Here is a 23,172-nt window from a genome sequence, read left to right as displayed (position 1 = left end):
ACTTCTACTGGTTTGACAATCTCACTCATGGAAGACTCAAAAGAAGAAACAAAGTTTGTGGAATGAGTCTTAGGCACAAAGATGCTATCTTCAAAACCTAGACCAGTTTTTTCTAAGGGAGACTTCTGAATACTCAAAACGTGTTCAAGTTTGGAACTAGCAGATCTATTTGTTTGTTCTCTAGCAACAAATAATTGAAGTTCCAAATTCTTAACTGTATCAAGCAACAACATGTTCTCAGTTTTCACCTTACCAAGCAATTCATTAGCATCAAACAATTTCAAGAGCAAATTTTTCTTATCAAGTTCAAAAGAAGCAATTTTCTGTAAACCTAAATCAACATTTATAGCATCCTTTGCAGCAACCATGCAAAGCTTATTATAGGTTTTTTGCAAATCAGCATTCTCAGAGAGTTCCCCATCAGAAGGGTTCTTATCAACCACAACACTTTTATCAACTACAGTAGTAGTTGTGAAAGCAATGAAGTTTCCATCCTCATCACTACCAGACTCATGATCAGAAATTTCATCATCACTAAGGGTTACATTCTCAGAGAGTTCCCCATCAGCATTCTCAGAGAGTTCCCTATCAGAAGGGTTCTCATCAACCACAACACTTTCATCAACTACAGCAGTAGTTGTGAAAGTAATGAAGTTTCCATCCTCATCACTACCAAACTCATGATCAGAAATTTCATCATCACTACGGGTTATAGCCATAGCTTTACCCTTTGATATTAAGAATGTAGGACATTCTGATTTCACATAACCATACCCTTGACAACCAAAACATTGTTGACTCATAAAATTATTAAAGGTTTGACCTACTTTCTCTTTAAGTTTTTCAGTATTGTTCACTTTAGTGGGATCATTCCTCCTAAAATTTCTAGATTCAGTATTGTTTTTACCTCTTGCCTTTCTGTTGTTGTTCCTAAGAAAATTTGTAAATTTCTTAGCAAGATATGCAATCTCTGTAGCAGAGAGTTTATCATCAAATCCATTCCCATCAACATCATCAACTGACTTAAGAGCCATTGATTTGGATTTGTTTGTCTTGGATAGGTCTAACTCATAGGACTGGAGAGATCCTATAAGTTCATCAATAGGGATGGAGTTCACATCCTTGCTTTCAATAATGATAGTCACTTTGGGTCTAAAATCCTTAGTGAATGATCTAAGTATCTTCCTAACAATCTTAGGTTGATCATAGATTTCACCCAAATTATAAACAGAGTTAACAATATCATTCAGTTTAGCATATAATTCATCAAAATATTCATCATCAAACGTTCTAATACTTTCAAATCTAGTAGTTAACTGCTGCAGTTTATTAATCTTAACTGCCTTTGTGCCTTATGCACAGTTTGGAGAATATTCCATGCAGTATGAGCAACCTCAACATTAGAGATTCTCTTGAATTCCTCCATAGAAACAGCATTATAAATAGTATTCATGGTTTTGCTATTAAAAGTGGCTGCTTCTTTCTCAGAAGTTTGCCACTCACTAAAAGGATTAGTGGGCTTTTCCCATCCATATTCCACGGAATTCCAGACTCTCTCATCTATAGATTTTAGGAATGCTTTCATCCTTACTTTCCAATAGGCATAGCTATTCCTATCAAAATGAGGTGGGATCACAAGAGAGTGACCGTGTTTCATGACAACAAGGGTCAAGGATCAACTCTTAGATCAAAGGATCTAAATACTAGAGCTAACCCGCTCTGATACCACTTGTACGTTTTTAGACCCCTTAAAACACAAGTTGTTTAACCTAGTTATTTAGCCAAGTGATTACTTAGGTAAATTATAAAAATCTAGGATAACACGAGTAAATCATATCAAGTAAACAATGCAGAAAATAAAGAATACAATGATATGATAACCCAATAAAACCAAACTGGTAAAAAATCTGGGAAGGATTTAACCTAGCTATCCTCAAGGTAAAACAAATCCACTATGAAAGAATTGAAGTTTTACAATAACGACTTAGACCACTAACATTCTATTGCTACCTTAAGTAGAAAATTTACTACCATGACCACGTGACAGCTCCAAGTCCACGGATTACTTTTTTCTTGGATTCACAGCAACCACAAGTACTCTCACTTGTGTTTTTCTTTAAGCTGTTTATGCAGCAACTGAAGCGATCATCAAACTCTCGACATCAATCTTGATCTTGATAAACTTAAGTATGTATGAAGGCAAATACCTCTAGATCTCACAAGAGATTCACACACACAGCATATCAACAACCTCTAAAACGTGGCTAGGGTTTTTCCTTTTATACTTAAGGCAAAACATAAAACTTTACACGTCATATGGGCTTGACCTGAGTTGGAAATTCTGTAGAAAAAACATTTTGCAGGAGCTTTGATCGATTGAGTCTAATTTTTGATCGATCGAGCCTTGTAGAAATTGAACAGTAATTTTCTACAATTACTCGATTCCAACTTTACACATACATCACTTTGAGCAGCCTAAATCTAGACTCTAAGTTTATCATGGTTTGCCAACATTACACATTGAAGTTCTAATACATTTAGATCCTAAATATTTAAAACCTAATAGTATTATCCAGACCAGATTTTGGGGGGGGGGGTTGTAAGTTCTCTAAGCCACAGGGACAATAAAGTTTATGCAAGAGCTCATAGCCACAACCACAACTTTACGATTTTGATTCAGTTACCAATGATCATGACACACGATTATACAACAAGAAAGATGAAAAGATAGAAAAGATTACAACTAAGAATTTTTTTAATCAAAGGTTTAATAGCAACAGAGCAATTAAAGATCTACAAGTTTCTCTTTCTTTTCTTGTTTTCTCGAAAACCAAACAGGGAGTAGTAACTAATATATATATTCACATGCATAATCATAAATCAAAGGCAACAAAAATGGTTGAATTAGAGAGAGAGGGAGAGTACCTTTGGATTGGGAGATTAGAAGATGGAGATGGAACCCTAGGGAAGGTACTGGAATGGAAAGGGAATGAGGCGGGTCGGGTCGGGTTGGGAATGGTCCAAGAAGAACATTCCTTGCACAATGAGTGGGTTAGTCTCCGACGATCAATCAACAAAAATAAAATAAAGAAAAATAAAAATAAATAAAACTTACAAATCGGAATGAAACTTTCCGCGTGCGAGTGGGTTAGTCTCCGGTGAGTGGGTTAGCTTGGATTAAAACCTTTGGCAAGAGAGAGAATGCAATAGGGACAATAAAGTTTATGCAAGAGCTTACAGCCACAACCACAACCACAACTTTACGATTTCGATTTAGTTACCAATGATCATGACACACGATTATACAGCAAGAAAGGTGAAAAGATAGAAAAGATTACAACTAAGAATTTTTTTTAATCAAAGGTTTAATAGCATCAGAGCAATTAAAGATCTACAAGTTTCTCTTTCTTTTCTTGCTTTCTCAGAAACCAAAAAGGGAGTAGTAACTAATATATATATTCACATGCATAATCATAAATCAAAGGCAACAAAAATGGTTGAATCAGAGAGAGAGGGAGAGTACCTTTGGATTGGGAGATGAGGAGATGGAGATGGAACCCTAGGGAAGGTACTGGAATGGAAAGGGAATGAGGTAGGTCGGGTTGGGTTGGGAATGGACCAAGAAGAACATTCCTCGCACAATGAGTGGGTTAGTCTCCGACGATCAATCAACAAAAATAAAATAAATAAATAAAATAAAAATAAATAAAACTTACAAATCGGAATGAAACTTACTGCGTGCAAGTGGTTTAGTCTCCAGCGAGTGGGTTAGCTCAGATTAAAACCTTTAGCAAGAGAGAGAATGTGACGGCGAGGCGGCGGCGACGGAGATGGAGTTGACGACGGAAGCTTGGCTGAAGTGAGAGTTTGGAGAGGAAAATTACCAACCGAAAAATGATAAATGGGAAAAGTGAAAAGTGAAAACCTAATAAGTGGGAAGCTGAAAAAAACAGAGGGAAATTTTGGAATTGGGAAATTTAGAGGTCTATTGCAGCGGTCCAACCCGCCGCTATAACTAAGAAAAAGCGTCGCAAAAAAGAGTACCTATTGCGGTGGTCTTCCCAATGCCGCTATAACTTTCATATTGTGGTGGTTTTCTATACTGTTGCTATAGTATCTGTGCAAAATTGTATATTTATTGTGGCGGAATTTTGGAGAGACACTATATCTAAGTTAACGCCACTAAAACATATATATTGCGGCAGTTTTATGTCCTGCCGCTGTAGGATGCTGCAAAAGACTAGAGTTGCTATGGCAGTCCCAAAAAATGCCGCAATATGCGACATATAGCAGTAGTTTTTGCACCCGCCGCAATAGTACAAATTTCTTGTAGTGTGTTACACTAGACGATTATTTGCTATCTTGACAATTGAGAAATTGTTTTAGTAAAAAGAAAAAATTGTATATATATAATTTGGGGTTAAAAAAATATTATTGTTACACTAGACGATTTTTTGCTATCATATGGCGGTGGCGGTGGTTGTAATTGTTGTTTATTGTAGTGAATATATTATTTTATTATGTTGAAAGCTAAAATAAAACCACTGATGTTGGGTGGTTTGTAAAATAGATAAAATAGCTTTTGGTAGAGCCAAATAACTAAAATTATGGCTCCACCAATGTGGATGCTCTTACAAGAAGCTGAGAAGTCAATCACAACTATTACAATACAACTAGTTTCGGACCTTGTGCGTTATGCGTGATAACTTTTTTAGAGTGGTCTCATACTCTCTTTAAATTTATTTATAATTTCATTTTGGACTAATTTAATAAATAGTAATGTAATTTATAATCATAATTTAATTTATTATAGCGACAATCACAAATGTAATATATATTATTTTTGTTGTACCAAATCAAAACAATACAAATTTTCTTAAGAATTCAAAAGGTAAATTAGTGAAAATATTAATTTTTTAATAAAATTTAATTATAATATTTTGTGTATCATTAAAAATTATATAAAATCTGAAAATTTTTCTTTTAGTTTTTAAAAAAAAATTTCTCAAATTAGAAATTTTCTACCATACAATTAAAAACACCAAGAAACTTATCTAAAAAATTAATAAAACCCAACAAAACTACAATTCAAAAAAAAAAAATTGCAATTCTTTTTCCTTAAAAAAAAAAAAAAAAAAACCAAGAGTACAATTCCAAAGGGGAAAAAGTAGAGAAGTTTTTTTTTTTTTTTTTTTTTGGTGAAAAAAAGAAGTATTGTGTTAATGTTGTCATAATCTAATCAACATATAATCCAACATATGAAAAATGAATAGATAAATAAATAATTTTAAAAACAAAATCGAATTTGTTTTCTTAAAAATCTCAAAGAACATACTAATGAAATAAAGATGATGAAAAACAATATAAAATATTTGTAAACGCTTAAAACAATTACTTAAGCATCTAAGAACATCATATAATAAAGACATAACAATTTTTCACTAATATATCAAACATAATATTTACAAACAGTGAAAAGAAACTAGACAAAGACCATTGTCTTCAACAACACTAACTGTTCTTCATCAGCTTGTCTAGATTATCTTGTTATTTTCCAAATAAATTAAAATCTAATAACAACACAATATATGATATATTATAATATTTTTTTCCCCAATTCAGATCAACATAAAATACCATTCATTAAAAATATTTAGTTTTGTAAATAAGATGATAAAAAATACTTTTATTTAGGAACACATATTAATTAGTTAATAATAAGACAATAAGGGAACGAACCTCTAGTAGGAGATCCTCATATGGGAAATTTTTTCATCAATCTAAGGTAGAGATACAGGGAAAATAAAATATAAAAAAATCCAACAAAAAATGAAAAAAAAAATTTGAGAGAGAGAGAGAGAGAGAGAGAGAGAGAGAGAGAGAGAGAGAGAAATAACATTTTTTGTATGGAAAAAATATGCATAAAATAGGAGAGAGTGGCAAATTTATAGTAAGATGATGAGAATAAAAAGAGCCAAAATAAATGAAGATGAAGGGGCAAAATAATATGTAAAATTAAAACCGCCCAAGTTGAATATATATAGATAATACTTTTATTTGATTTTCCATTGATTTATTATATATAATTATAAGATCAAAATTAAAGTAGATGAATATGTAAAATTAAAACCACCTAAGATGAATTTGTAAAGCCAATATATTTATATATTTAGTATTGTAAAAAAACTAAAAGGTCAAAAATAAATATGAATAAGACTATTTATGTGGCCAATGACGTGGCGATCAGTCCAAATCTTTTGTCTCACTTTTCCTACTCCACCCTATACTCCATCAATAAAAACTTGCCGCATGTTCACCTAATTAATTAATTATTACCATTAATTAATAATGGTAGTATTAATAAGTCAATAATGGTAGTATTTAATTAGTTAGGTGAACATGTGACAAGTTTTTATTGGTGGAGCATAGGGTGGAGTAGGAAAAGTGGAACAGAAGATTTGGACTCCATGACGATGGGGTGACTCAATAAGAGCATGATAACAATAAATACTACGCTTTAACTTCTAGATATATATAGATTGCAAGATACCAGCCACAACTAATACAACACATTATTTACTGTGTTTCTACTACATGTGTAGAGAGTGAAATTTTCTACCAATCACAAATTGTCATGTCAAACCACTAAATTCATGTAGTACATTTAAAATGGCTAATCACAAGAAGCCACGTGTTACTTAGTGGGATAAGCAGTCTAATTAAAAGCTGTTATGTGTTATTTTAAATTAAATCACTATGGCTAATAAAAAATGTCATGTATCCCTTGGAGAACAAGACATAAAGTCCCTCAATTTAAATGATAACACATGTTATTAATGATAGCCAATCATGTGTCATCACGTCTTCCCAAGACTCCTATAAATAGAGATCCTTCTCAATTTTTTGGGGGATTCACACACATTCAAAAGTCTCGAAACTCTGTCGGAATTAAGCTCCAAAGCTTCCAAGAACTTCAACCTTCGAATCTTAACCACATTCAAAGAGAAATCATTCAAGTGGTCTTCCTAGATCTCAAATTGCAAGTTAGTATAAAGATCTACGGATTCAAGTCTCCAAAGTCTCGAAGAACTTCTACTACAATCTTCAAAGACGAAGAACACACAAAGAACATTCAAAGAATACACGAAGAACGAGAAGAATGAAGGATTCCTAACAAACACATAGTTAGAGATTCATTGATATTCTACTTCAAAGATCTTTTGATCATTTTCTCAATCAAATCGAGAAGCATTGGTGTTCGAATCAAGATTATACTTGAATTAGAGATTTTTCAAGGAGGTCGAATAAGAGGAGTATTATTTTGTAATAGGATTCAATTTTAGAGAATTGTACATACTCATACATTAATACAAATATACATTTGTGAAACTATTTTGATTGTTTGATTTCTAAACTTGAAATTTAGTGTTTACAACATGCTTTATAATTAAGAACAGAAACACCATACAGAAGATTTCATTAACATTACTTCACCAATCCGATTCCCAAATGAACTCAAGGAAATCTGGCACACTATCAAATAAGAGGTAATACATATTATTTTTGTTCTTTGAAATACACCTACTTTAATCTCTAATTATAATTTTTATGTTTTGCCTTCTTATTTGGCTATGAGAGTGACTATCGGGACAAGAAGCAGTAGTTGACAGTTAGAACAAAACCTGTAGCAGCTCCAATTTCAAATGGTAGACCAATAATTGTCGTTTTTTTCTTCCTGATAAAAGTCTGTTCAGACTGACAAGTACAGTACTCTGCACGACAGAGACCATTGTTTCCCTCGAAGCTTGTACTGGGAAAAGTATCGAACTGACCTCCTTTAGGGATTTCCCCACACAAATGATTATAGGATACGTCCAAAGTTGACACAAAGCTAAGATTTACCATTGAACGGGGTATCTCTCCTGATAGTTTATTGTGAGACAAATCAAGTTTCTCCAAGTCTCTCATCCCTGATAAATTATTTGGAATAGGGCCGGATAGGTTATTTCCTTTCAGGTTCAAAACATGGAGTCGTTTCAAATTCCAAAAATCTGGCCAGATTGGGCCTTGGAGATTGTTGTAACTCAGGTCTAAAGTTGGTCGAAAGCTTGAAATCTGTCTATAAGTTAAGGTTGGTCTACCTTGTTGAACAAGTTGAAATTGAAAGCTTGAGACAGGCTCTTCTATTGTGATATTCCCACTTATGAGGCTTTGTAGTTCAGTCAAGCTCTTTGGTATCTCACCTTTGAGAGAGTTATTAGACAAATCCAAGTAAAAGAGAGAATCAAACTTTCCGAACCATGATGGTATGTTTCCCCCCAAATGATTCCTAGACAAATCCAACAACTGCAACTTGTGGCAACGACTCAACCATTGTGGGATTGGACCTCTGAGTTGACAATTGGCAAGAATTAGACTGTTGAGGTTTTTGAATTCCAGACTCGCATCATTTGGAATTTGTTCATCAAGAAAGTTCCTTGTAAGTACCAACATACTTAAATTCCTACAATGTTGTAGAATCCTAAGAGCTGATAATATATTACTAAGTTTAGTGTTTGACAGTGAGAGCTGTGTTAGAGACTTCAAATTCTTGAAGTTATTAGGGAGTTCACCGCCGAGGTTGTTGCGGGCAAGATTGAGTGCTTTCAATCCTCTGCAGGAGGAAAGACCATCAGGAATTGGACCAAGGAATAGGTTACTACCAAGGCCTAGGGAGACAAGATTTTTCATTGCGGAACAGTTGAGATTGATTGGACCACTTAGAGAGTTGTTGCTCAAATTCAACATTTGAAGTGATGGGGAGTTTACCAGCGAATTAGGCAAATGACCAGTGAATGAATTTGACATGGCTGAGAAGTGCTCAAGCCTTGCAAGGCTCCCAAAAATGTCTGGAAGAACTCCAGAAATCAAATTAGAGGAGATATCCATCTTGACAAGGTTAGAGAGGTTACCAATTCCATTACTCAATGGTCCAGATATCCTATTACCCTGAAGATTCAGTTCACTAAGATTTTTTAGCTGGAAGAGAGTTCCGGGCAAACTCCCTGATAAACTATTCCCATCAAAAGAGAGATGATTTAGAAAAGTACAATTTGCTAAATCTTTTGGAACTTGTCCAGAAAAATGGTTATTAGAGAAATTAAGCACTTGAATTCTTGTAGATATTGTACACATACCTTTGTTGTTGATGGACCCAACAAAATCATTGTTACTTAAGTCTATGATCTCTATGTTTTGCAGACTAAACAACTCAGTAGGAAGGGAACCCCAGAGGAAATTATGAGAGAGGTTTAGAACTCTCAACTGATTCAATCCTGCCAAAGATTCACAGATCTTCCCAGTAAGTCTTTTGCTACCAAGTTCCAAGCCAACCACCCTTCTTCCCGAAACAGTGGAATTATCACAAGTGATTCCAGACCAAGAGCAGCAATCAGGAGATACAGTGCTGTTCCACCCAGCAATTGCTGACTCTAAACAATTGGAGAAACCAGCCATGGCTCTCAAGTCATTTGGATTGCATGTCAGTTCCTCAGATTTCAGGTTCCGTGGCTCCAAACTGAGAGCCAATAAAGCCAAGTATAAACAGAAACCTCGAAAGCCCATCCTAGTATGAATCAGAATCCAAAGAGATACAAGAGAAAAAGAAAGTAAAAAAGCAATGTGTATGCTATTCTGGCACAGAAATGCTAAGCATATAACACCCACTCTCACAATATTTGTCATGCTGACGTCACAAATTTTGATTGGAACATACATCACTCTAACACTATGTTTGGTTGGAGGGATTATAGGGAGAATGGAAAACAATGGGTGGAAAATGGTGTGGAAAACAGTATTTTCCACTGTTTGGGAAGCAAAGGAAAACAGAGAGGATGGAAAATCCGGGAGAAATTTTTCCTCCCGGACCCACCAATTTTTTTCCTCCCAAATCGGGAGGAAAACTGTGGAGAGAAAGCTGCTCTTACCGTGAAATTACACAAATGCCCTCTCCCACCTTCCCTCCTCACAAACACAACGGCTATCCTGGAATCAAGTTAAAAAAAAAAAAAAAAAAAAAAAAAAACACCAGAGACCGGGAGCTGGAGAAAAAAAAAAGAGAGAAAGCACTTCTTGAATGAGGGAGAAAAAGAAAGAAAAGAAGGGGGAGATAAAGAGATAAGGAAAAACGTGTATGGAGGAAGAAGAAAAAAAAAAAAAAAACCCAGAGAGAGCGAGCTGGAGAAGATGAATGGAGAATGAGAGTGCTGGAACATGTGTGGAGAAAAAGAAAAAGAAAAAGAAGGGGTAGAGATAGAGATCACGTGTGTGGTGGAGGAGATAGCATAGAAAAAAGAAAAAAGAAAAAAGAAAAAAAACAAAAACGTATGGGTGTAATGAAAAGATTGAAAAGAGAAATAATATAAAAAATAAAAAATCCTAATTGAGAAATGTTACTACAATATTTTCACAATAAATTTTAAGTAACAGATTGTTATTAGTTAATATTGGTGAGTAAAAAAATAATTTCAGTGGTGGGTTCAAATTAGAACTAGTAACAACTTTTCACATAAATTTTGTTGTGAAAGTATTACGAAAAATGTTGTGGACGTAACACTTCTTATTGAAAAATATAATAGTTGGTAAATTTTATATTATTTAATGAGTATAAATAAATCTATTTTTTACCAATTATATAACAAGGGTATAATAGTCAATTTATATAAACTACTTTTTCTATCCTCCCACTTTTCTTTTCAACCAAACAAAAGAGTTTTCCATCCTCCCATTTTTCCATCCCTCCAATCAAACACACATGAGAGAAAATTAAATATTTTCCATCCTCTTACTTTTCCATCCTCCCACAATTTTCCATCCTTCCACTTTTCCACTCCTCTAACCAAACGGACCCTTAAGTCTCTAACGTACCAATCAAATTCTATCACTGCAGCTGATGGTAAATTTATTGTTTCTAGCAAGAGGGTCCAATACTCCAATGTTCATCATTTCTACATATTTTCCCTCCTTTTCTTATCTATATTTGTGCTTTTGGTTTGACTTGATTATTGAGTTTATTTAACTTATTTGTTTGCTTATGTATTGCTTTTTAAAATTCTTATTTTTCTTACCTTTTTCAAGTATAAATATTCTCTTGCCCAGTTTCAATAAAATAAATAAATCAAAACCAACACCTAATGTACTATGCCCCACAAGTCTCCCACCCTCCCCCCTCCCTTTTTTCCCTCTCCGTTGTCTTATTTCTCCTTCTTCCTACAATGTTTGCAAGCAATGGCCATTGACCATAATGACATTCTTGCAGTGATTGGTGACAATTTTCAACTCCAAGACCATGTCACTGTGCTACTTTTGTTCAATTGACAACTTCAACCGATGATTTGGCTTGGTAGTGATTTGTTCGGTTGGGTTCCATTGGATAAGGTATCTAGGGGATGGGGTTGATGGCTTTGTTGCTGCTAAAAAAAAATTTCCTCCAAATTTAGGAATATCCTTTAACCCACTACTTGCCAATTGATACATGCACACATAATTAATGAGTTATCTAATTTGTTTAAATATTGTAGACAATAACGTAGTTTTTTAATTTCTTTTTTTGGGTGTTTAAAGATTGAAATTTAGAAATCAATACATTGGGTCTGTTTGGATTGAGCTTATTTTTGTTGAAACTGAAAACTGAAACTGAAAACACTGTAACAAAATATTTTTTAAATGTGTAAATAATGCCGTGTGATCCATTTTTAATGAAAAAGTTGCTGAAAAGTGGAATTTGTGGGTCTGTGAACAGTGCATGGATGCACTGTTCACCGTGAAAAAGTCAACATTTGCGGCTACTATTCATGAACAGTAGCCGCATTACTCCTGAAACGTGTGAAAAAAGAAGAAAGAAAAAGGAGGACGCATTTACTGCGTTTACTGTAGCGTGGGTCCATGCCCAAAACACAAACACTGAAACGCAGTAAAATGTCCAAACCAAACGGGTACATTGTATTTGTTTGAAAATTGCTTATTTTTTGTAGCTTATTTAACGTGAGACAAAAAAACTAAAAACTAGTTTATTTCTAAAAAGTTTAAATTTAAATTATTTGAAATAAAGCTAATATAAAAAATATTGTGGGACTTATAAATAGTATATAAAATAAACAAAAAGTCAGCTTAGAATCAAATGTTATATGCACACTTGAGTTTTTTTTTTTTTTGGGTGTTTGAGAGTAGAAATTTGTTTGTGCATATACATGGAAGTTGTGAAAATTTGGTAGAGGAATTGTAGAAATTGGTTAAATTTTTTTGAAGAAATTTGGGAAATTGTGATTGCTTATATTTTAAATTGCCCATTAGTCAATCAATTACCTACTTAGAGCCCACTTAAAAACTTAACCAGACTTGCTTATCACCTACTTCCACACTACTGTCAAAACTGTTGAACAATTCTACACTCTAGCGCGTCTACATAGCCATCCATCTTAATCTTATCAACATGGCTTTGTCCATACTTACGTTGACTTACTGGCATGAAAATCAAGTCTTTAGACTTTTGATAAATTAAAAGATAACGAATACCGAGGTCCGAACCCACTTGTTTGAATTGCATATATAATAGTGAAGTACTTTGCATTCTCTACTTTCATCTCTTTGGCAATTGGTATCCACCTAAAATGTTCTTCTGACTTATCTGTTTGTTCTTTGTTTTGATGGCTCTAAGTCTAAGTCTCCAACTACCAAACCTGAATTCTGAGACACTGACATGCAATCCAGATGACTTGAGAGCCTTGAATGGTTTTTCCAATTGTTTAGTATCAACAATTCCAGGGTGGAACTGGGAACAACACTGACTCTCCTGGTTGCTACACTTGGACTGGTGTCACCTGTGATAATTCCACTCAGGCTCAACATAATTTGGGGTTTAGGACGAAAAATTTTATGTGGATTTTTAATATGTAAATATCAATTAAACAAAATTATTTAATATTAATCAAATCAAGGTTAATTTGATACATTAATGGCACGTTTGGTAGATTGTAATAGGCACTGTAATGTAATAGTTATTCATATGGTTTAGTTATTCAATAGTTTGATTATGTTTTTATTACAGGGAATAGTCATTCCTTATGAATGGCTATTCTTTAAAATGAGGAATAACCATTCATCTCTAAAAGGGTTGTAATAGCTATTCCTTAATAGATGTAATAATTTCTAACATTAATATATTTCCAAATAAATAAACTTTCCATATCCACCTAACAATTATGAAAATAAAAAATCATAAAAAAATAACTCATCTCTCTAAAATTTAAAATATATTATTTTCTGGGAAATATAATTGTATGAATGAGATTTTTCCTAAAATAGATCATAAGTTTTATTCTAGTATTACAATTTACAACCAAACTAATGAATATGTTTAGTTATTCCATTACAACACATTTTATTTCTGATAATAAAGATTTCCATTCTTGTTGTAATCCACATTCAGTGTACCAAACGTACCCTAAATATATAATTTGATGAATAATGCCAACAAAACTAATGTTATAATTTACTATCCAAATGAGTTAACAAATGAGTTTGAAAATGTCTCTCTGTCGGAAAGAAATAGAGGTTTTTCCCTCTTTTTCTTCGGCAGTAGAAGTGTTCTGTTCCTTCTTTAGAAGGAGAGTGTGTTCTCTTAAGGTAACAAGTTTACCTTTCGAGCTAGTGGTCATGTTTGTTTTTCAGGGGTCCAGGGAAATACTTCTTATGCTCATGTTTCTACTTTTCACTCTATCCTGTACTATGGAGGATTTAGCCAGTCAGTGGAACAAACTTTCATTATCAGAGAAGGAAACGGATGGCTTTGTCCTCTCCAAGGAACTACGCTCCGGTGAATTTCTATCAGCCCTTTTCACGATGCTTGGGAAGGAAGTTATTTATGTGCCAGGTTTCTATGAACACAAGCAAACTTTCACGAGGAAAGCATCTTATTTGGATAGAATGGAGTCGGAAGGAATTGAGACAGAAGCCGGTGAGGGCAGATCGGAGAATGATTAGGCGTGTAGGGAAACTGAAGGGGAATCAATCATTAATGAGGGTGTAAGTCATGTTAATGATGAAATGGTTATGAGGGAAACGTTACACTTGGGTTCAGCTATCCCAGCAAATCAAGACTCTACTTCGAGCCAGCTATCTCCAGCTGAAATTCAGGAATCAATGGATACAGGCTATAATGAGGGAGTTACGGGATTGGCTAATGATTTAATTCCTTTGGGGGTTACGTCTGATACTTTATTTGAAATTCAAATAAAGAATATTGTTGCAGATATTGCACGATTTAATGGGGATTCAGGTAGGGTGGGACTCTGAGCTGCTTATGTTCTCTCCATTCCACCTAAACCCCTTCTCCCACTCTCTCGAGGTTCAGAATAGGTCATCTGGAAACCTCCACCCAGGCCGAGACTCAAAGTGAACTTTGACGTGGAAGTTCTCACAGCAATAAAAGCCATCCCACTGAATTTACAAGATATCCCGCTTCATCAAGTGGTAGAACAGGCCAAGGAGATGTTGGCACAATTCCATGCAAATCAATAGGTTCCTGAAGTACAGATAATGAACAGTGGCAACGGAGGATCGAAATAGAGGTGTCTGCAAACGGGTTTGGTAAAAATAAATTTTGATGGGGTTTTATTTAGTGAATCTCATATGTCTGGTATGGGAGTAGTAATCTGGGTTGATAAGGGAGCTATTTTGGCATCATGCTCAAAAAAAATCCATCAAGCATACAAGGTTGATGTGATTGAAGCGTTGGCAGCCATGAAGGCTCTGTCTTTTGCGTTTGAGCTGGGTTCCCGAAGAGCCAATCCTGAAGGTGATTCTCTTGGACTGATTCAAGCATTGAAGGCAGAGGAGCATAGCTTATCACCAACGGGTTTGCTGATAGAAGATGTGAAGATGTTTGCTAATAATTATGTAAGATTGTTGTATTCTCACATTAAGAGAAACGGCAATAGGTTAGCTCATAGTCTGGCGAAAAATGCGTTACGCATACCAGATTTTCAAATATGTATGGAAGATGTCCCATCACATTTTGTTTCGATTTTACGAGTGGATGTTGTTGATTTACATTTATAAAATCAATCAATTTCTTTCTCCAAAAAAAAAAAAAAAAAACTAATGTTAATTTCATATAGAGAATTGAATATCATAGTTGAACCATAAATATTAATAAAAAGAAATAAAAATATATTACAATTATAAAAGATACTTTATTTTGGATATACAACGATGCATAGTGAAGTAAAGTTATCATCTAATTTTTAATTTTATATTTTGTTTTTAAGAGAGAGATAGATATTATTTGGTGTATGGCTTTGTAGGATATGAGTTTACAAAAATTAAAGTCTCAAATTGTTAGAGGATATTAATCTATAATTGATGATTTAACACATTTGCAACATTTTTTTTTGAAACATTTTAGGGTTTCAATTGGATTAGGGTTCTATTGGTCTTGTACATTGAGAAAGCACTATAAAATGTTCACAATGTAATGTGACATTGACTCTCATTGATGAAATTCATCAATTTAACTAATGAATGTTTAAATCACTTCTTTGTGATTAGTAACATGGCAATATGTAGGCTAATAGTAAAATTTATAGTATTCTTAACATCACCAAAAAAAAAAAATGCACAATTTAAAAAATATATATATATATATATAATTTTATAAAAATTTGGGCCTTTAACCATGGGATGTGGGGCCTTTTCTCTAAGGTGATTGTTTTTTTTGGGTGGGGCCTTAGGCCTCGGCCCTGATTTCACTGGTTTTGACAGAAGGGTAGTTGGCTTGGAACTTGGCAGCAAAAGACTTGTTGGGAAGATTTGTGGATCCTTGGCAGGCTTGAATCAATTGAGAGTTCTAAACTTCTCTCATAATTTCCTTCAGGGTTCACTTCCTGATGAATTGTTTAGTTTGCCAAACATAGAGATCAGACATAAGCAACAATGCTTTTGTTGGGTCCATCAACAACAAAGGTATGTGTACAATATCTACAAAAATTCAAGTGCTTAATTTCTCTGATAACTATTTTTCTGGAGAAGCTCCAAAAGATTTGGTTAATTGTACTTCCCTACAACATCTCTCTTTTGATGAAAATAGTTTATCAGGGAGTTTGCCCGAGAGTCTCTTCCAGCTACAAAATCTTAGTGAACTGAATCTTTAGGGTAATTGCTTATCTGGGTCGCTAAGTAATGGAATTGGTAACCTCTCTAACATTGTTAAATTGGATATCTCCTCTAATTTGTTCTCGGGAGTTCTTCCAGACATTTTTATGAGACTAGCAAGGCTTGAGCAATTCTCAGCCAGGTCAAATTTATTCACCGGTCATTTGCCTACTTCTTTAGTAAACTCCCCATCACTTCAAATGTTAAATTTGAACAACTTTCTAAGTGGTCCAATCAACCTCAACTGTTTTGCAATGAAAAATCTTGTCTCCTTAGGCCTTGGTTCGAATCTGTTCCACGACCTCCATAGCCCTCGCCGCCAACCTTCAGATCTCTTAATCGGATCGTGGGTGTGAGATTTGGGATGGGTTTCGATGCGTGGGTTTTGGGTCATTGATTGATCGGTTGGGTTGGGATTTTGGGTTGGTGGTGGTGTCATGGTTGTGGCGGTGGTTGGTTGAGTTTTGGGCCGGCGATGTTTGTGGCTGTAGTGGGCAACGGTATTTGTGGCTATAGTGAGTTTTGATGTGTGGGTTTTGGGTCATTGATTGATCAATTGGGTTGGGATTTTGGGCTGGTGGTGGTGTCGTGGTTGTAGCGGTGGTTGGTTGAGTTTTGGGCCGGCAATGTTTGTGGCTGTAGTGGGCGGCAGTGTTTGTGGCCGTAGTGGGCCAGCAGTGTTTGTTGAAAATTTTGAGTTTCTTTTTCTTTTCTTTTCTCTTTTGTTAAGGTTTTTGGATTTGGATTTTGTTGGAGATTCAGTGATTGTGATTGTAGTTTGTGGAGGTTGATTTGCCATTGGTGGTGATTTGCCGTTGCCGTTGCCGTTGGTGGTTTGTGGAGGTTGATTGTGATTGTAGTTTAATGTGTTGGAATTTGTTTAATATTATTTAATGTGTTGGATATATTATTTTAATGTATAGAATTGAAAAATAGAAGATGTGATAAATGATGAATTGTAAAATGGTGTGCTAAAGTGATAAAGTAGGTTTTTGGTATATTAAAATGACATTTTTTATGAGAGAGCTTATGAGAATGCTCTAATCAGCTATGTGGGGAAATTCCTTTAGGAAGTCAGCTCGATAATTTTCTGAATACAAGCTTTAAGGGAAACAATGGTCTTTGTCACGCACAGTGTACTTGTCAGTCTGAACAAATTCCTATTCTTTCTATAAAGGAGAGAAAAAGGACAATCATTGGTCTACTATTTAAAACTGGAGTTGCAACAGGTTTTGTTCTTACTGCCATATGTTGCTTCATGTCCGGATTGGCACTGCCAAAGCCGCACAAAAGAAAGTACATAAGATTTGTTACCTCTTAAGTGACAGTGAGACCAGATTTCCTTGTGTTCATATGGAAATCGGATGGGTACAGTAATATTTCTTTTTTAATCATACAGTTATATGTTTTTTTTAATCATACAGTTATATGTAGCTTCAATTGTGGCTGGAGAGTTAATTGTATTTCTCCTAATGTTAACCATGTAGCTTATTAGTTAGTTTCATATTCTCTATGATATGAAAATGAATGTGTTTACACTTTTATTAATAACTAGCCGCGAACCCGCGCGTTGCGCATGATAATTATTTTTATGGTGGTTTTATTAATTTTTTTTTTTACAATTTAAACTAATCTAATAATGAGTAATGTATTTCGTAATTATATTTTTATTTATTATAGGAACAATCATTAATATAATATAGGAACAATCCAAAACACCAAAAAAACGTAAACTAAAAAAAATTAATAAAACTAAACATTGATTAATTCAACCAATATTAGGATAAAATTTTGTTTCTGATAATCTATTAAGGTTATTTTCTTTGTAGAAATTATAATTTCGGCCACCCAAAACATATTATCAAATAAGCAATTATTAGCAAAATCTAAGAATTAAATTTCTATACATGCATTGTTATAAAATAATAATAATAAAATTAAATTGCAAAAGTTAAAATTTGTCACCTATCCGATTATTTCGTTTGGCTAACCTTTGCTTTTCTTTAAATGAATGGCATTATAGAGTACTTCTAATACAACTATTAAGAGTACTTTGTCCACCACAAAGGATTAGAAAATAAACAAAAATTAGTAAAGTCTCATAGTTTAACATCTAAATTAAGCACTATAAAAAATCATGGTATGTAACAGAATAAATACCAAATTATCCAAATCATGCTATGTAATAGAATACATTTAACAATAGGATAACATTTAACAATAGAATACATTTTCTTTATATGCTATATTTAATTCTTTAGAACACAATAGGATAACATTTAACAATCAAAGAGAATAAAAAATAAAAAAAAAACAACAAAAATTTAAAAAACAAAACTAAATCGCATTAACCTAAAATAGAGTTTTAAAGAATATAAAAAATTATCAACCTAAAGTAGAGATGCAAGAAAAATAAAAAAAAATCCACCAAAAAATTTAGAGAGAGAGAGAGAGAGAGAGAGAGAGAACCTTTTTTTTTTTTTTTTTTTTTTTTTTTTTTTTGTGAGGGAAAACTATACATAGAATAGAAAAGATAGTGACAAATTTATAGTAAGAGGATGTAAATAAGAAGAGACAAAAATAAAAGAAGATGAAGGGAAAGAGGAAGAATGATATTAATGTAGAGGGTAGTGGGAAGATGAAAAGGTAAGGGAGGGAGAAAGATTGAAGAAGTAGTGGGGAGATGAAATGGTAAGGGAGAGAGAAAGGTTGGAGAAGTGTAAATATTTAAAAAAATAAATGTTAAAAACAATTATAAAAAAAAAAACCCTAAAGCTTGTAAGGTTTCAACGTATTTTGTTTTTTTTTTTTTTCTTCCTTTAAGCTGAAAAGGCTCACATAAAACCCTAAAGCTGAACTGAAAAGACTTTGGGTTGGGCTTGATAGTGGAACTAAATAAATAAGAGGTGGACTGGATTAATTATATAGATTTATTATAGGGTGATAATGGAAGTAAATAAATAAATAGTGAGCTGGATTTATTATAAGGTGATAGTGGAAGTAAATAAATAAGTAGTGAGTTGAATTTACTGGGCTGAAAATTGTAAAAAATATTTTAAAATTGTAGGACAAAATATATTTTAAAAAAGAAAAAAAAAAAAAAAGAATGATGTGGCAGCTGATGTGGCACAACGTGAGAGCAGCAGCATTAAACGCTACGCTTCAGCTTTTAGTAATATATAGATATAGACTAGTTGCAGACCTACGCAATGCATGGGAATATAAATATTATGAAATGAGGTGTAATATAAGTATTACTACAAGTACTGTTTATTTTTTTTAAAAAAATTCTACTAGTATTTTTTTTTAATCATTTTATCTCTACAAATATATCATTTTATTATTATTAATATTATTTTATGTTTGATTAATATTTTTTTAAGGTGAACCATATTCTTCTAACTTCTATTGTAGTGTATTATATTTGTTTAATATTCAACTAAACTTTATAAGTTTCAAATTTATTATTCAAATTTCTCATCTCTTAAGGAATAAGGAAATTTTCATAATAATCAAAACTCATTACAAAATTACAATACTATCTTAACCAAAATTAAAATGAAACTAAAGGAATAAATAATAGGCTTTATAATAATTTATTACTCAAACAATTGGTAGGCATATTCAAATTCATGTTTCCAAAAAAACTATGCATTAACTCAAACTAAAATTCAACCAAAGCTATAAAAGGGAAAAATAAGAATTTCTGATGGGATATTAAAAAAAAAAAACCATCAACCTTAATTAGAGTTATAAGAAAAAATAAAAATTCACCAAAGAAAGGAGAGAGAGAGAGAGAGAGAGAGAGAGAGAGAGAGAGAGAGAGAGAGTGAGAGAGAGAGCTCACAATTTTGTGTGGGAAAAATATGGATTGAATGGGAAAATGATAACAAATTTATATAAAATAAAATGGGTAGATGAAGAGTTGTTGATGCCAATTTTAGCAAATCCCTAACCAAAAGTCCATGCAGAGGAAAGCCCAATGAAAAGCAAGGCCCAAAGACCCACCAAGAAGATCGAAAAGCAAGAAAGGTCCAAAGAAAGAAATGCAAGGGAAAGCAATCTGCAGCAAAATGCAGATCTGCAACAGAATACAAATTTGCAGCAAAATACAAATCAGCCACAAAATATAGTTCTTCAACAGAATTGCTTCGACAGATCAAGGCAAATTGGGCCAAAGACCCTTTTGATCTAGTCAACATTATTTGGCCCACAAAGGCCCAAACCCTTTTGTATAAAAGGATAGGTGTGAAAAATAATATGAAGAAGCACGATAAAAAGAAACAAGGAGCAGCAAGAAGTGTCAACAGCAGGAATTGCGTGAAGGAAAGAAAAGCCAAATCAAAGGAAATGATAAACACAATAGGAAATGCATGAAGAAATAAGACAGAGACACGCAGCAGAATGAAACAAAACTAATTTGCTACAGTAGAAACAGCGTGGAAATGAAAGAAGACAAAAACAAAAGATAGTGGAGCAAGCACACAAAGGGCGAAGCACTACCAAACTGTACCTAGCCAATACAAAGGAGGTAGGCCCACAGTCAAGGGGATTCAAAGGGTGTGGTTTGGTGGTGGGGGGAAAAGGTGTTTATATTTGGTTTCCAACCGTGACTTCTTTTGGGAATATACCTCGATGGGATGGTATCTTACCCAAAAGAGGTAGTAGATGGTTGGGATCATTTGATGCATGCCATAGAGGTAGGTGGTGAGGTAACCCAATCCTTATCCATTTGAACCTAGACGTAGAGGTATATTGCAAGAACAAACAAAATGAGTAGTGGTGCAACAAATGTATTTAGAGCAAGGCAACCAATGAGTTGGTGGGTAGTCCTAAAGGAATGTCTACAACAAGTCAAAAACATTTGGTGAAGCCTTAGGGGTAAAAGGGAGAAATCCCATTAAATCAGTCCACTATATAAAGGAGAGGTAGCTATAGATGAGGGAATAAAACCCATGGTAAGAGAGAGGAGTAAACACCTGAGAGGCACTTAGAGGGGGAGGCACCCAAAAAGAGGGACCCAAGAAAATGAAAGACTCAAGAGGGAACAACCCATGGCAAGAGAGTAGTAAGAAACTAAAAGTAAAAAAAGAACGGAGAGAACGAAAGAAAGAAAGTGGTAAAAAGAAGAGAGAAAACATGGCAGGAATAGGGGCATACATCAATAGACCATATTTTCCCTCCCTCTTAGCAAACCCAGTCTTTGAAGTCCTATAAAAGTAATAGCTAGTAACCATTTAGGCCTATTCTCCAAAATGTACAACTTTGATGGCAAAAGCCTATGACAAGATTGCTCAAATTGGGGTTTGGATTCCTTTTTGGTTTACTTATCCTATGGGAAGATTCAGTACTTGATTTCAATTGCAAATATGTTTGATTTCACTCGTTAGAACTTATATCTGCTATATTTAGTCGTTCTGCTGTAGATAATTTTTTTTATCAGGTTCCTGCATCAGTTGTCTTGATGTGGTATCTTTATTTGCTTACTATTTATTCTGCTATAGCGCCTTTTTATTATATTTACCGTGTTAGTTATTATACTAGCTAAACCTTTTCTGCTGAAACCTTCTTATTTCTTTGTTATTACGTATTTTACTTTTGACACGAACTAATCATTATCTAGCCATAAGTATATATACATATACATTGTATCTCATGTTTTGCAAAATATATTTTATATGTATATATGTGAATATGTATAAGTACATATAGAATATATGTATGTATATATTTGATAATACGCTAACCCATGTAAACTAACATTTTCTTGATGGGTATTTTCTTTGGATTTTAGATTTGTTTATGTGCAATAAGTAGAAAAGTATTTATGCAATAAAAAATGAAGAGTAGTCATTCACGTTGCAGAAAAGTGCAGAAAGTTTTACTGTATAACAGAAAGTTTTACTGCATAGCTAAAAGTTTTACAGTGCAGCAAAAGGTTGTACTGCGTGGCAGGAAGCTTTACTACATAGTAGAAATTTTTACTGTGTAGCAGAAAGTTTTACTACATAGTAAAAATTCGGTCCTGTGGCAGAAACTGGAGAAAAGTTCCTTTTGCGACAGTAGCAGAGGATAAGCCCACTTTGAAGTGTCTTCCTTTGGACTTCGACTCAACGTTTGCGCACAAACTGGTAGTGGTAGAATGGTACTTTGGAGCCCATTCTGCAAAGCGCCAGACACAACTTCTTAGAAAAAGCCGAGACTAAGCGTTGTCCAATAACATCAGGGCGCGTGTCTAAGGTACAAAAAACATAAAAAGAAACCTCAACAAGAGTCAAAATATAAAAAGATGAAGGAAGTATAATGGTAAAATGGTAGGGAGATGAAAGGGAAATGTTGGAAGAAGTGTAATAGTAGGTGTGTGAATTAATAGAGAGAAGAAGTGTTTTTTTTTTTGAAAATAGGGGGAAGAAAAGTTTAAATAGAGAAAAGAAAATATGTAAAATAAATTAATAACGTGGCTGCTAAAGTGGCACAATAGGAGCATAGTAACAATAAATACTATACTTCAACTTTTAGTAATACTAGTTGCTAACTCCTGCGATACACGGGAATAGCTACTGGATGAGTTTCAAGAAAGCAAAAAAAAAAAAAAAAAAGGTTATTTTAATTATTAGTTTTTTGTTGGAAGGAATAAGAGACACAATGTTTTTAGTTTATCTCTAGTTTAGTTTGTGTTGTATATATAGGTATATACAAGTTATGTTGTAATATATATATACCAAAAGGTGCCTCTTGAAAGGTCATAACTATTCAAATTGGTGCAAATTGGATATACCAAAAGGTGCCATTTGAACAAAAATATGCCTATTAACCAAAAAGATGCCTATTGAACCAAAATGTGCCTATTGAACGAAAATGTGTCTATTGACCAAAAAGATGCTTGTCGAATGAAAATGTATTTATTGACCACTTCAAAAAAAAAAAAAATGCGTTTATTGACTGAAAGGGTACCTATTGAATGAAAATGTACCTATTGATAAA

At 33.7% G+C, this 23,172-nt stretch overlaps 1 protein-coding gene across 1 annotated transcript; it reads right to left on the bottom strand.

Moving 5' to 3' along the window:
* Nucleotides 1-7,442: 7,442 nt before the first annotated feature.
* LOC126707129 (phytosulfokine receptor 1-like) lies at nt 7,443-10,276 on the bottom strand. Its single transcript, XM_050406729.1, has one exon. The coding sequence runs from the start codon at nt 9,754-9,756 to the stop codon at nt 7,642-7,644; it is 2,115 nt and encodes a 704-aa protein (XP_050262686.1). The 5' UTR covers nt 9,757-10,276; the 3' UTR covers nt 7,443-7,641.
* Between the last annotated feature and the right edge of the window lie 12,896 nt (nt 10,277-23,172).

Source organism: Quercus robur, chromosome 11 (genome assembly GCF_932294415.1).
Source record: "Quercus robur chromosome 11, dhQueRobu3.1, whole genome shotgun sequence".
Taxonomy (NCBI): Eukaryota; Viridiplantae; Streptophyta; class Magnoliopsida; order Fagales; family Fagaceae; genus Quercus; species Quercus robur.
Note: the sequence above shows the minus strand (reverse complement) of the source record. Positions and strands in the feature narration are given on the sequence as shown.

Bases quoted from the DNA above. Each gene is read 5' to 3' on its own strand.
- LOC126707129 (XM_050406729.1), bottom strand. From the start codon at position 9,756: ATGTATGTTCCAATCAAAATTTGTGACGTCAGCATGACAAATATTGTG.